The sequence below is a fragment of the Nicotiana attenuata genome, unplaced genomic scaffold, assembly GCF_001879085.1.
Source record: "Nicotiana attenuata strain UT unplaced genomic scaffold, NIATTr2, whole genome shotgun sequence".
Classification (NCBI taxonomy): Eukaryota; Viridiplantae; Streptophyta; class Magnoliopsida; order Solanales; family Solanaceae; genus Nicotiana; species Nicotiana attenuata.
The window spans coordinates 97,778-113,383 of NW_017671350.1; the positions used below are offsets into that span (position 1 = coordinate 97,778).

The 15,606-nt window shown below is 35.3% G+C and overlaps 1 protein-coding gene across 1 annotated transcript; it reads left to right on the plus strand.

Annotated features, from left to right (window-relative positions):
* Positions 1-3,259: 3,259 nt before the first annotated feature.
* On the plus strand, positions 3,260-13,592 carry LOC109207740 (kinesin-like protein KIN-UB). Its single transcript, XM_019370723.1, has 19 exons — positions 3,260-3,499; positions 5,369-5,469; positions 5,554-5,676; positions 6,412-6,597; positions 6,742-6,963; positions 7,208-7,364; positions 7,947-8,096; positions 8,440-8,528; positions 8,613-8,816; positions 9,515-9,607; positions 10,481-10,615; positions 10,721-10,852; positions 11,078-11,213; positions 11,300-11,392; positions 11,757-11,882; positions 12,012-12,137; positions 12,612-12,755; positions 12,825-12,953; positions 13,057-13,592. The coding sequence occupies exons 1-19, from the start codon at positions 3,370-3,372 to the stop codon at positions 13,215-13,217; spliced, it is 2,637 nt and encodes an 878-aa protein (XP_019226268.1). The 5' UTR covers positions 3,260-3,369; the 3' UTR covers positions 13,218-13,592.
* The last annotated feature ends 2,014 nt before the right edge of the window (positions 13,593-15,606 follow it).

Sequence of the window (15,606 nt, forward strand, 5' to 3'; positions counted from 1 at the left end):
TTTTTCTTCAATATTTTAGGCCTTTTACTCTTTGCAATTGCTCCTCATCAGATTACATCAATAATCCGTGTCTCTTTATTTGCTCTCACACTCAAGTTTAGAAAAACTATATCTGTAACTGTTAAAGTATATGTCTTTTCAACTGCGCATTACTGTAGTGATTGTTAAGGGTATAATTTATTAGGGAGTGTTCTTCTTTTCACGTTTTCCAACCTTACTGTTAAGGAACAAGTTAAGTTGTAAGGGTTATGAATAATAACGTAAGTACTTATTTCTTAAGGGTATTATTAAAATTTAATGGGAGATAAATCATTTAGTAGGAGTTTTTTCACTTACTTATTTATATTAGTGGGAGGTAAATTTACTTTAGGTAGAGGGTAATTTGGTCGTTCAGGTTTTAGTAAAGGTTATTTTAGTAAATTAACTTGCATTAAAGGTTTTCATGCTTATAATATAGTATGATATATATATATATATATATATATATATATATATATATATTCAATGATTGTCAATGAATGTAGTAATAAAAGCATGCAATAAATATAGATAATGACAATAAATGTAATAAGGAGTAATTTATCACCCAAATGTTGGGTGACTTCGACGATTCTCCTTCCTCACAATAACGTGAGGTGGTAGAATGTGAAGATAGACAAGGAATCTTTGGATCTTGTGAATAAGACAAGCTTTTGTATTTTCTTTACAGTCAACCCTTTACAATATGCTTTTTTCAAGAAGTGAAGATCCCGTTTTTTTTCTTTATCTCTTCCTATTTATAGAGGATATTCATGAGAAACCCTAAAAAAGTACAATTGAAGGGATATTCAATGGAATATTCCTTCTTTCTAATCTAACTTATCCTACCGTTATTTTCACACACCCTTTGCTCGACCTTGGCCCTAATCTTTCTTAAGGCGACTCCTCACCCTCACGCCGTGGTAGGCTTAATCTTCGACCACGTCCATTTGCAGCTATTAAGTCTAAGCCAAATTTTAACCAATACAAATTTTCCTTAACATCAATTATGGTGATCGTCATGATTTTGCTATAAATCCTAATGGATCCTTCTAGTGATCGTTAGAATTCTTGTTGCTTTAAAATTTTGGAGATCATCGGGAGCATGCTTAAAATGTAGACACAGTATATTTCTTAATAGGTCAAAATATAAGGGAAACTTACATAAATGTTCCAAATAAATATCAACTTACCAACCTCTAGCCATTAATCATAGACTTACCAAAACTAGCCAACAAAAATTGAAAAATCAAATAATAGGGTTCTTTCTCTCAAAGAATCATATGCAAAAATTACCTTCCATATTTTTAAGCGTGATTAGCAACACTAGATACAAGACGGAAAGGAAATTTTATGGATGAGGTAGCAAATAAGGTGATGAAATACAAAAAATATATACAATATTTCAAAAATCTAAACAAAAAAGGAACCTTTTCAACGGGTATAGTTGAAATTCATTGAAAATATATAGATAAGTCAAAATACAAAATTTGAGGAAGATTGGAGGTGATTTGGACTGGTTTTGTATCAAAATTCATAATTAAATCAAGTTCAAAAAAGTCTTCTGCGACACATGTATCAAACATGTATCACGCATGTATCTCACACACAGGTATACATGGATATACATGTGATACACAATAGATACAAATATGATACACAAATGATACACAGTGTGATACACATATCATTTTTTTCATGTTCAGTTTTTACCGACTTTTCAATTCAAACCACCTCAAAACTTCACCAAATCATCCCAAAACTGAGATTCAAGCTCCTTAAGTTGTGCCCAATCTATTCTAATAACACCTACTCAAACCAAAGCTGATATTTTTTTGCTACAAATAGCTAATTGGCTAATTTGGCTAATATTAGTAATATTTTATCAATTGGCCAATTTTTGTAATGAGCTACCTATAAATGGACATAGCTGGTAATTTCCCAAAATATAATTATAAATGATGGTTTCAAAAAATATTCATCCAGCGTAATTTCCCTTGCAAAAGCTCCACTCAAGCCCATTGTCTTTTCACAGGCCTGGAATACTGGGCTTTTCTTAATCTGGGCCTATTTAAGGTCCGTACCAAATCTAATCAGACAGCACTTTTCTGAGAATATAAAGTCGTGGGCTCGACACGATGGCCCGCACAAAGTACACGATCGAACCCACTTGACTTTCACGCCTAGATATCCTGGGCACTACTTTTAAGGCAGTTATTCCGCAGAAGCCCAATCTGGTAATTTCCGCATGCTCGACCGGTCGGCGCAATTCAAAGTCACACCCACGAGGGCGGTCTTTTAAAGGAAACACTGCTGAATTAAATGTTTTCTTATCGATAAAATTCAGAATATGGCTATCTACATGTTTATGTTTGGAACAAATTCAGACAACATGGATTGTTTTAAATTTCAGAATAGAAATGTATATAATTCAAAAATTATATAAAGATAAAACAATCTAAAACTACACTAAATTAATAATCTAGCTCACAAAATCATACGAGTATTCTTTATGTTCTATTATATTGATGCTTTACTGTTTATAGAGTTAAATAATATTCTTTTTAAGTATGTTTTTTTTTTGTATTAATATATTTTGTATTAAAAATGTTACTTATGATTTATAGCACTCTTTTGTGATTTTTGATATGTATCATATATTTTTTTTTGGAAAATCAATATTCCTATTAAAATAAAAAGTTGAACGATTTGATCTTATTTTTTGAATTACACTTTCAATTTTGACCGAATAAGTAATAGTAGTCTTCATACTTGCAATTAATTTTTGATAAAATAATTATATTTATCAATTAAAATTTATAAACTATTATAGAAACTTTTCAAAAAGTTCACCATTTCACTACGACATTCATATTTTTGAAAATTTCCCATCGTTTACAAATATTAAATTTTATTATCATATGTTGCCAGCTACTTATCCAATTAGTTAGGAATGAAAGTGTATTTTTAGTATAGTGGACAAGTAAAATAAAATAGATTAATATTAATCTAATAGTCACTCCAATAGTTTATAAAATAGATAAATATCTTAAATCTCGAGTCTAGAGTATCATTTTAGTAAATCAATGGCATTTTCGTACTTCCATCTCAAAATCTAACACCATATTCTCTTCTCAACTCAGTAACCTACTGCTCCCGACAAGTCTCTGTCCCTTCACTCTCTGCTTAACTATTCACCGCAACTGGACCCCACACCATATTTCTCTCTCTATAAATTACTACTCTTCATTTTGAACCCAAAAAGAGTAAAAAAAAAAAAAAGTAGTTCCTCCTCGCTGTTTTTCTCTCTCTACAAACAAACACCTCCATTTCGACAGAGAGTGAACAGTGATGGCGTCAGGTGGTGGTTACAGAAACGGTACTCACAAGGCGCCGAATCTCCGTACTTCGTCTTCCTTCAAATCGAAGCTTCCGACCTCGGCTTCTTCCAACGGCCGCCGCAGTAGTACTATTGACGCCTGTGAGTTCCGAATTTTCTAGAAGTTCAATCAATGTACTAGTTGCTTTCTGGTTGTGGATCGAGTTTATTTCGCCAATTGTTTTTTAAAGTCGTCGAATTCACTGATTGATTCTGCTCTGTGTGTCTGTTTGTGTGTGTTAGATATTGTGCTTTTTAGTGGTTTAGGTTAGTGTTAATTGCACGATTTGAAGTTAGTATACATTTTGCTAGTTGATAACTGATACTGAAGCTTGATTTAAATGCTGCATTGGTATTTTTTTTTTGTAGTTGTGAATTTCGGAAGTGACATTTTGTTTTGTTTTGTTTTTTATATATTGCCAATTAGGTATATTGGTGCTTCAAGCCTTAAAACTTTTACGTGCACCTAATCAATGTGTAAGTTGGCACATATTTATGTATGTCGTTTGATTATATATGCATAGGAATATAAAAGTGTGGTAGATTAGCTCGTATTTAGGGGTTAAATAAAAATCTCCAGTAATTATCGCTTTGATGCTAGGAGAAGATTATCTGATTTATGAACGAGTTTCCATCAATTTAGTTTCAATCTGGTTGAGGATCGAGTTAATTTTTCTTATTGGATTTTCAGAGTTGTGTTAGAAATTGTGCCTTTTCGCTTTCAATGGTATTGGACGATGTGGTCTAATTGACTGGTTTTGTTAGTTGACAACGGGACTTGATTTATATGCTAGGTTGCTACTTCTATTTGTAGTTGGTTAATTTGAAAGTTAAACAAGCAACTCCTTTTGTTTTTTTTTCTTTCCAAATTCTGCCAATTAGATAAACAGGTACTTCAAGTCTTTCAACTTTCCCATGCACCTAATCATTGTCTATGTTTGCTGAGGTTTATGGATGTACTTTCACTAGATATGCATAGGAATGTACTGTGTGGTAGATTAGCTCGTACTAGGGGTTAAATTAGAAACTCCAATGATTATGGCTTTGATGCTAAGAATTTGAACAAACGTAACTGTGTTGAACTATGTGTGACCGTTGACACGGGAAATGGGGGATGGGTTGGGAACCTCCCGCAACACCAATCATTTCTTAAAATTTTCTAGTTTTTCCCCCTTTATTAGAGCATCAATAACTTTCTTTAGTAAATGTATTCAAAGATACAAGTTATAGTTGATAGGCATAATTGATGAAGCATAATCAAAACTGTGGTGAAACTTGTCTTATTTTATGAATAGAATGATGTTAACCAATGAATAGACATTTTGGGGTGGGGTTGTGGGGTGGGGTCGGGGGGGGGGGGGGGGGAATGATTGCTCATCTTAAGAGGGTTGTAAATAATTTGGAATTAGATCAATTGGAAACATGATCTACCATTTAAGGAACAAGTTCATTTCTTTTTCCGATAAAGTAAATTTTAAGGAACAGGTTCATAAATTTCAGAAGGGTGAGGTCTTATTATTTGGAATATAGGAACTGGTGTAAAGGGAACATAATTTATTATTCCCTTCAGTCTTATTTATTCAATCTGTTTAACTAGCACAGATAAAAGCATTGGTCTTTCTATGCTTGATTGTGTATGGTTGCATACTGCTTGAAATGTTCCTTTAATAAATTAATCTCCCAGAATAAAAAGACTAAGAAAATAAGATTTGTTTTGGTTGAAAGTTGAAGTCAGTCAGACATACTTACATAATAAACAAGTGTACAGATATGGATTATTTATTGGAAAGATATCACATCAAGAACTATATGGCAGATATGGTGATTTTTAGTGATTTCTCTTGTTGTTAAGAGTATTTTATGTTATGGTCATCCTTTCTGCTGGCTTAAGCTGCACAACTCAGATCCTTCTGTTTTCTCTTGCTTCAATATATGTGAATATGAAATATTTGTTTTGATTTGTCTGAATAGTGTCCGGAAGAGTTCGAGTTGCTATCAGATTACGTCCTCGAAATGCCGAGGAATTGGCAGCAGATGCAGATTTTGCTGATTGCGTTGAGATACAACCGGAGGTTGTCCCCCTTTTCATTTTCCCGAGAAGCTTTTTTTTGTGAGTAGCTTGAGTATGATGCAAATTTATTCTTTTTCCCTGCCAGCTCAAAAGGTTGAAACTTAGGAAAAACAATTGGGATTCAGATACATACGAGTTTGATGAGGTGTTCACCGAGTTTGCATCCCAAAAGCGTGTCTATGAAGTTGTTGCAAAACCTGTTGTTGAGGTTTGTTGCTTTCTTTTTTGATAAGGGAGGTTGGTTGCTTTCTTTTTTGATAAGGGAGGTTGGTCGCTTTCTTTAGTATTATATTTGTTACCTTGACCAATTTGGGGCTGACTATGCGTAGGGAAGAAACTACTGATGCCAAATATGAAATAACTAGCCCATCCCCAACATAAATCTTTTTTCCAGGGGTGATATTTGTGGATGATAAATTGTAATTTTGACAAAAAAAAGTTCTTAAATAATGGAGGTCTGAGGGAATAATTCATATCCCATTAACTAGGTGATAGCTAGTGGGGACCCAGATTAGAAGACAATTTTTGGCTCCTTCAGTATCCATCTTTGACAAACTATGTTTCGATCCTGAAATTAGGTATAGGTGGACTTAACTCAATAACTTATTGTTCGTGCAGCTATTCTTCAACGTTGTAGACCATTTCTTCACATTAAGTGCAACAAAATATATGATTTTATGACGACGATGTTGATTGTGGTAACAGTACGTGTCATGTTACATAAATCTATTATGAGAGATGTGAAAGTTCATACAAGTCAGAAATAGTCAGAGCAGGTGTTGATGTATTCGTTGTTATAATTAACATGATTAATTACTTACAAACGGTTGGACAAAGTATGTAAGGACGCCTCGAGAATGTAAAATTTACCATATTCGTATGCTATCTTTCTGTGATAATGTTTTATGAACACTCTTTCTTCTCTTTTTGCCCATTTTACTAGAGTGTCTTGGACGGTTACAATGGAACAGTGATGGCATATGGTCAGACCGGCACAGGGAAGACTTATACCCTTGGACGATTAGGTGATGAAGATGCCTCTGCTCGCGGTATCATGGTTCGTTCAATGGAAGACATATTTGCAAATATCTGCTTGGAGACCGATTCAGTTTCAGTCTCGTACTTACAGGTTGGAATATTTTTCTTAAATCTATCAGCAACTACATTGTTCTTGGGCATCTTTTGCTTGCTTGCTGGCTACTGCTCATGACCACAATCAATTTGCACGAAAAGATGTGTCAAGTTTTATCTGAATATCCTGGTTTGCATGCAGCTTTATATGGAAACAATTCAGGACCTCCTAAATCCTGCTAATGACAACATCCCCATAGTTGAAGACCAAAAAACTGGTGATGTGTCTTTACCAGGGGCAACCATAGTGGAGGTCCGGGACCAGCAAAGTTTTGTTGAACTGCTTCGGGTTGGGGAAGCTCATAGATATGCTGCTAACACAAAGCTGAATACTGAATCTTCCCGAAGTCATGCTATTCTCTTGGTAAATCAGGAATTATATATTTCATCTGTCCAATTAATTGCATTATTTATCAATATTAATCAACAGTAGCTTTGTCGGTGGTATAAGTCTTCTGTCTGTTTCAGTCTATTCGGGCCCATTTTGTTGCACTGTTCAATAATTATTAGGGTTCTCTAAAGATAGAGGTTTTGTAACTACAAATCTGTATTAAGTATATCAGTATAAACATGTTTCATTTGGAATTTGTGTTGTTATTTTGTTGTAGGTACATATTAAGAGGTCAGTTCCTGGAAGAGAAGCTGATTTTTCTGCTGAAACAGATAACTCCTCTCACTTAGCAACCAATTATAAGCCACCTATGTTGAGAAAAGGCAAACTAGTTCTTGTAGATCTTGCTGGTTCTGAGCGTGTAAACAAGTCAGGTATACTCAACAGTGGGCTTCCCAAATTGAGTAGTAAATCTTAGTTACTGGTTTGAGATTTTTCTGAGTAATCTCTTCTCTAATTTAAGAATATTTCTATCTATGTGCTTTTACTGTATGCTTTATTTCTTTTAATCTTTAATTTTATATTCTTTGTCGTGTGGGTGTAAAGATTCACATTGGCTCATCTGCTTTTTTGTGAAAGATTAAGAGAAAAACATGACTGCAAGAAGATCCTGTACTCATTGTTTGTTAGAGCAACATCGAGATAAAGTCTTGATCTAATTATTGGTATCGCAAGGTGTGTCAGCGGCCATTCTGCAGGATATATGGTTTAAGAGAAGAAAAATTGGAGTGAAATATGGTTGTAATAGAACAGAAGAAATATGCACTTTTGCATAACATAAAAATATTAGAAGGGAAAAATGGAAAGGGAGGAATAATTTATTAACCTAAACAAAAATAAAAATAGAGGTTTTTATTGCCGGAGGTATGTAGATGTGGCAAGTCTTCTGGTTATTGCATGTAATTTGGTCTTTTGATTTGTAAACTGACTACATGTCCTTTCCTTATGTCCTGTAGGAAGCGAAGGGCACATGTTGGAGGAAGCAAAGTCCATCAATCTTTCACTAAGTGCCCTAGGGAAGTGCATAAATGCCTTGGCAGAAAATAGTGCTCATGTACCTGTCCGAGATTCGAAGCTTACGCGGTTGCTTAAAGATTCATTTGGAGGTGGGCTATATTTTCTGTTTCTTGTGTCTGTACATATACTTGGTAATGTTTAGAGGTATCTTTATATCAACTGATATAACTGAGTGTACTGCCTTTACAAATGGGCTATACCAGTGTCTAGAATTGTGTACATTCTGGTTTGGCCTTTTCTTACCCAAGGATGCCAACATTTTTATTAAGATATGCTCTTTAACTGTTTCAAGAGCTATGGGGCGATATTCTTTCTTACTTATTCACCCCAAAAATAAGAGCTAGGAGTCACTATCTTAGTTGTTAAAGAAGTTCAATCATGTTGGTTTACTTAAAGTTCAATCATGTTGGTTTACTTCCTGTGATTTTCCAGGAACATCAAGAACCTCATTAGTTATCACCATTGGGCCATCACCTAGGCATAGAGCAGAAACATCAAGTACCATTTTGTTTGGACAGAGAGTGAGTTCTCCATTCGGAATGATTTGTGTGGATAGGTTGTACTACTGCATACGTGTGCCAAGATAGTTTTATCCTTTCGTGCAGGCTATGAAGGTGGAAAACATGTTGAAGATTAAGGAAGAATTCGATTACAAAAGTTTGTCAAAAAGGCTCGAGGTGCAAGTAGACAAACTTATTGCTGAAAATGAAAGAATACAGAAAGCTTTTGAGGCTGAGGTTGAACGAATTAGATTAGAAGCACATAAGCATGTCTCAGAGGCCGAAAGGAACTATGCTGAAGCCCTGAAGGTAGTTTGTCTTTCTTTGTTCTCGTGAAGTTGCGAGTTTTTTGCTGTAATTACTAATTAGATTGGGAGTTGGTTTAAATCAAGAACCACATGTTGGTGCAGTGCACCACTTTACTGTCATAGTTTTGATTATATGTGCCTTGTTTTGTTACCAATTGCTTATTTTAAAAGAAGGAAATACTCTCTTTTGATGCATGTAAATCGGTCAGGGCTTTGCTGTTAGTTTTGCTCGGGTCAAAATATTTTGCACTCTTTAATTTATCTCATTTAGTTTGTCTTTTGACTTTAGAAAGTCTATATCAATCGACTACCCCTCAATCCCAAACTAGTTGGGTTAAGCTATATAATCATTATTTAATTACTTTTATGTTGGTAGCTTGGCTACCGTATCCCTCCTCCTTTATTTGGACTTGGGACCGGCTACGCTATGCAAAACTCACATATACGGAGCTGTCTTTATAAAGTCGATTAGTTAAACTAATAAGACGAGAGACGACAAAGACAAATAAATGAAGATGAATTCATTGGTCGACTGAAGTATTACTCTCATAATACTTGTCCACAAAAAAGTTAGTACGTCATAACACTAATTGAATAAGATTTGAGTTGTATGTTGATGGAATCTGACTAGGATTCGAGATTGTACCTCTCGAATTATGATTCAACTATTCTGGAATAACAATTCTGCTTTACTTGCAGGAGGAGAAAATAAAATGTCAGATGGAATATATGGAATCAATCAAGAAGTTGGAGGAGAAGTGGAGCCTTAATCAACAAAAGCACACAAACAATGTAAGAACTGATGGAACATATATCACAGAGGTCATCTGATTTTTGTTACTCTGCTTTTTCCTGTTATTTATCATCATCATTATTAATTTTATTTTTGTTGTGTTGTTGATGATGGCTATCATTAATGTCTGTTGTATAAGTATCAAGTTATACTTCTCAAAGAGTCGGTTTCTGGAAAAGGAAATACTTTAATTCAAATGTAGCATCTAATTCTATAGTTGATACAATTACCGTATCAAAATTTCTTTTGTTTATAGTTGATACAATTCAATTATTTAGGCTGGACTTCACAAAAAGTCTGTTTCTCAACAAGGGAATTTTATAGTAGGAACACGTACCATTTAGTTCTATTGTTGAAACACATAGCATCTTATCTGCTTTTTGTTTCCCATGTGACAGTTGTGGATCTAGAGTTACTTCCACCACACACACACACACACACACACACACACCTGGGTAGTCGACTGGGTAAATATTGAGGTATATAGCAGTAGAAACTGTAGAGAACTTCTAGGATTAGAGAACCTCATTTATTGAATATGGAGTGAGACTGGTCTAAGTGAGAGTGATTGGATAGTGAGGGTTCATATTGCTAACTCTAACTAGCTTGGATTGAGGCTTTGTCGTTGTTGTTGTTGTTGGAAATCTCCTTTTCGTGTTTCTAATGAGTCCTCAAGATTATTGTGGATCAACAAAATCATGAAGACCGTCTGAAATTATAATAGAACCTAGGCGTCAGTAGCCCTCTATAAGTCTCTGTGTGAGCATGTATTGATTCAAGGCATAAATTGGGCTTTACTTCAGAGGAAAGAGCAACATACTGCTGCTTGATTCTTTATTTTGTTTCCGATGATTAAATTGCTTCTTGTGCAGGGCCAGATGGGCTCTGGTAATGAGGAAATCTCTGAACTTAAGATGTTGCTTCAGCATGAAATGCTAACAAGAAAGGCGGCAGAAGAGGAAATCAACATACTCAAGGATCAACTGGACAGGTTTACAAACCCAGGGGTATGCTCTTCATTGATAATCTTTTTTTAAACAGAACTGCTTGAATGGTCTGGAATGTAATTTAGGATTGAGCTGATGAATATGACTGATCAATATGCACTGTAGTCAGCAGGTGGAAATTCTGATATTCTAAACCTCCAAAGCGTGCTGGAAGAAGAGATTCGTCAGAAGAAGAGACTGGAAGAAGAAGTGCTTGTCTTACGTCAATTTTCACAGCTAACTATGGAAGCTGGTCAAGTAAAGTCTTTAACTTGCCTATAAGCTTGATTAGGTCTTTGCTATCTATTCTACTTACTGCTGATATCTTGTTCTGTTTGCCGCACTACAAGTTCTATGGTTTGTAGAATTTGTGATTTGATGGATACGCTTATGTCACCTTTTGCGTCTCTCCTTTTTTCTTTCCTCTCTTTTCCTTGTAGTTCTTCCAATCAGTTTCACTTTCACTTTAATTGCCTGTTGTAGACAACAAGCTATCTGGGTCGAAGCAGAAATGGCACTGCACTTCCTGGGCTAGATTCTTTGTCTCCTCTTAAAAATCTGCATTGCAAAGATGCGTCTAATGGAGAGAGATCCTCAATCACCAATCTTCACGAGCAAGGTTCCAATATATTCTTCAGAGTATGTCTATTAATGTGCAAAGCAACTGAACACAATTTTCTCATTTCTCCCTCATGGGCATTACAGTTGGATTACATAAGATTTTGTCGCTGCTGGAGTCTGAAGATGTTACCGTGCGGATTCATGCGGTGAAAGTGGTAGCTAATCTAGCAGCTGAAGGTAATCTATTTTTCCACCCAATCTTCCCAAGCGCAGAAAGCAAAGTCTAGCGACGGCATATTTTCTCCCTTGCCCACATTACTTGACTTATTGGAAAAAGAGGTGTATCGCTCATTTTTTGTTTCTTTGTACCAATTCAGTAAATTAATCCAACTTCTTGGTTGTTGAGTGTTATCCTTCAAGTTAAACATTTTGTCCTTGGTGGCTTCAGTAGGTCACTTAAAAGTGACTCTTATTGTTCACAACCTTCGCCTCTTAGATGGAATCAAGGATAAAAAGTATAGGGCTCTATGTGTGGTATACTGCTCTTTGTCATAGTTCATCGTCTGATACATTTTTAATCCTGCCTTCAATATACCTGCAGAAGCGAATCAGGAAAAGATCGTAGAAGCTGGTGGTCTTACTTCATTACTGATGCTTCTTGGTAGTTCAGAGGATGAAACTATTCGCAGAATAGCAGCTGGTGCAATTGCAAATCTTGCAATGAGTGGTGATCCTCAATCTATAGCTCTCATTTTCTTTTCCTCTTTATTTCTCCTGCAGAGGGTACTTTATGTCCTTGTCGAGGCCCTTTGTCTGGTAAAACTACTATGTCCTGAGGATTAGTTTGTCTTTTCAGAAGCAAACCAGGAACTTATAATGACTCAAGGTGGGATTGCTCTGTTAGCGGTGACAGCTGCTGACGCTGAGGATCCTCAAACATTACGCATGGTTGCCGGAGCCATTGCTAATCTGTGTGGTAACGGTATGCTTATTCACTTTTCTGTAGGCCTACCCCTCTCCCCGTCCCCACTCAGCCTTTCAGATCATGGTTGGAATAGCTCCATCAATTTTTGTTGTAGTTGCGGTCCAGCAAAATCTTTTTTGCATGTTGAATCAAGAAGCATTCATTCATTCAGATTCTGAAGAGAGAGCATCATTTTTGGTATGGCACTTTGCAGCAGTAGTGATGGATAGATAGTGAAACATGGTCATTTTAGTTAGAGTTTTCTTTCATGTTTACTACCATTTTCTCTGTATTCATGAAACCAATGAGGCCCTATCGATTTAAGTGGCTCTATCAAGCTGCAATTCGTTCTTGTATTCAGTGAATTTAGCTTCAGTATGGTCCCGTGACTTCCTTGAAGGATTCCATCCAAGTTTTACTTTGTGGTCATGTAATCCTTCTTTTTCCATCAATTAGTCCAGCCCTTGATCGTGGTATATATTTGTATTCCAGATAAACTACAGACAAGACTGAGGTCTGAAGGTGGTATCAAGGCACTATTAGGGATGGTGAGATGTGGACATCGAGATGTTTTGTCGCAAGTTGCACGGGGAATTGCCAATTTTGCAAAGTGCGAATCCAGATCTTCAGCTCAAGGTAAGTGCTGCACATGTCAATCTTGTTAATCAAATTACCATGTTTCTTAAGGTTGGTCTGCTACGACAGGCCAGAAAGCTGGACGTTCTTCACTGTTAGAAGATGGTGCACTTCCATGGATTGTTCAAAATTCCAATAATGAAGCCTCAATGATAAGGCGTCATGTTGAACTGGCTCTCTGCCATTTGGCACAACATGGTAAGCAGTCCTATCCTACCGATGAGTTTGGGATACATGCATTGCATTTCTCATCACTACTATACTTAAACTTTACGTTTCACCTGTCTCTTCCTGTCCTCAGAGGTCAATGCAAAAGACATGATCAGTGGGGGAGCCCTTTGGGAGCTATATCGTATCTCACGCGATTGCTCTCGAGATGACATAAGGTCTCTTGCACGTCGAACTCTGACTTCAAGTCCGACTTTCCTAGCTGAAATGCGGCGCTTGCGGATAGAGTTATAGTTGAGTTATTGTGTTCACTCCAGGGTATTGAGGCAACACCTAATTTTTGAAATGCATAGTGTACATGAACAAGTTCCTGAAAAGTGATTGCTCACAATTTTGCATCGAGGGAGTGCATCAAGCAAAATCCTCTTAGAAGAAAAGTATCTACATTAAATAGCTTCTAGTGTGTAGTATTTCTATGTGCTATTAAGTTTCAGTGAGAAGCTTACATTCTTTCATTTTTCTTTGGGTTCTGGGGTAGGAATCCATCCCTAAAGCAGTTGCTTCAGCTTCAATATTGTATTTTTGTAAGCATGTAATTATAATATATTTCTTCATTTACGGAAGACTTGATTTCTGATTGATATAATGAAACGACTATAGTTTTTTCAATCACCCCCCTCTCCCCCTTGTCCGTCTTCTATTGAATCGTTATGATCTTGTTTGTAGAAATGGAAAAAATCTCAAGTGTCTTGAGTTAAAACCTGCCAAGTGAAGGTTATGATGTTGTGCATGATATGCTGTGCTAGTAAACTGCACGTCCTATCCTCCTTTGCTTTACAACACCTAAGTGAAACCCTCTCTAATAATTGAGGTCATCAAGTGTAAATGCTATTACTGTGGGACCGTGTGAGTTTGGGGACTAGTACCTCCAACAACCCATTGTAAATGTGTAAAGAGAGCTACTCCAACATTTTTGTCTTTCTTTTGGTTGGGTGAAGGAGAAGAGATAGAACAAAGCCGGTGAAACCTTCAGTGACAATTGACAACTTGGATCGACTCCAACATCATTTTCCATTTCTAATTTTTGCACACTAAATATCTCCTTTATTTTCAATAAGTTTTTAGCCTTTAGTTTTAAAAAAAAAAATATATATGTAATTTGCAAAAAGAAGATGCAGACTTTGAATATCTGTCTTTATAATCTAAATTGTAGCCTTCAAGTATAAAATCATAAGTCCTTGTTTTATATTGCTATATTTATTTGGTTGAATGCTGGGACTTGGTGAGTATATTTCTCTGGTATTCATAATAGACTATCTTTGCATAATGGAATTTGTGATTCTCTCGTTGACATTATTATTATATAGAGAAATGAAAACAAAGTCGATTCCTACCAACCAATTTCATATCGACTTGCATTTTTTGTGACATTTTACGGCTTTGGCTAGTAAACAATCTAGAAAAAAGGAATTTAAAGTTCATTGATAGAAATGCCAGTTTTAATATCTGCCATAAACTCTGTAATGTGCGCATATGCATGCGAGTATATACATTTAATCATTTTGATTTTAACCTAAATAAAATGGAATAGACACAGGATTTATATTGCTGACTCTCCCTTGATTGTGAATTTGTGATATAGATATAATTAATTGATTGATTAACTGATTTCTTTCTCAATTGATTTATTCTTTTTATTTTTTTATTTTTTATATTTAGGTTGAGCTAAGTATATGACAAACGATAATATAAAGGGAAATTTTCATAAAGCACTATCTTTTCGTAGTAATTAGCCATCTATAGATACCATTTGCTATATTACGGATTATAGATACCTCTTATGTGGTTATAAGATGTATTTGATGTATTTAAGCTATTGTATTCATGAATACAATAGCAAAAATAGGCGTGAATCAGGGAAGTCCAGCTAATCAGTTGTTGTATTCGAGTGTATTCGACTGTATTCATGGAGTGAAACATGGGATTACGGCTGGACAGATTATTGTATTCGACTGTATTCGGCTGTATTCACGGCGTGAAATAGGGGATTACACTATTTTAAAAACGGAAAGTGAATCAATTAACATAATAGACTCCTAATATAACTCAGCAAACTCAATTATAACACACAAAATTTGTATAAAAAAGATTCTCAACCAAAAAATACCCCAAAAACATAGCAATCTTCAGAGAAATTATATAATACATCTGAATACATAAATTATATTAATTAAAAAAACTTATGAATACATTCATGGCATATAGCGAGATAGTGAATACGATGAAATACATAGAATACAGCGGAATACATTGAAATACAATGGAAAAAAAGACAGAGAATACAATAAAATACATGGAATACAACGAGATACATTGAATTACAATGGAAAAAAAAAGACAATGAATACAAAGAAAATCATGAAAAAAAATAGCGTAATACGTTGAAATTACATTGAAATATATTAAAAGAAATGCTCTTCTTCATCGCGAAAGAAAGAAATCGTCATTTAGTGGATCTCCGAAACCGAATCCTCTTTCCACGACCGCCATCTCCTCGTTGGACTTAAAATTATGAGCAATATTCCTATGTTGAAGTTGATGAAAATCTACGAAAATTTTGAGTACTACTCAAACGATACAGAATCTTGTAAACTTCTTGTTTTGTCACCTATAGTCCTTTAGT

What these genes read in the sequence shown, in the direction of transcription:
- LOC109207740 (XM_019370723.1), top strand. Translation starts at nt 3,370, where the DNA reads ATGGCGTCAGGTGGTGGTTACAGAAACGGTACTCACAAGGCGCCGAAT. An exon ending in ACTATGCTGAAGCCCTGAAG is followed by an intron (nt 8,817 to 9,514) that starts GTAGTTTGTCTT and finishes CTTTACTTGCAG; the next exon opens with GAGGAGAAAATAAAATGTCA. An exon ending in AGCTAATCTAGCAGCTGAAG is followed by an intron (nt 11,393 to 11,756) that starts GTAATCTATTTT and finishes ATATACCTGCAG; the next exon opens with AAGCGAATCAGGAAAAGATC.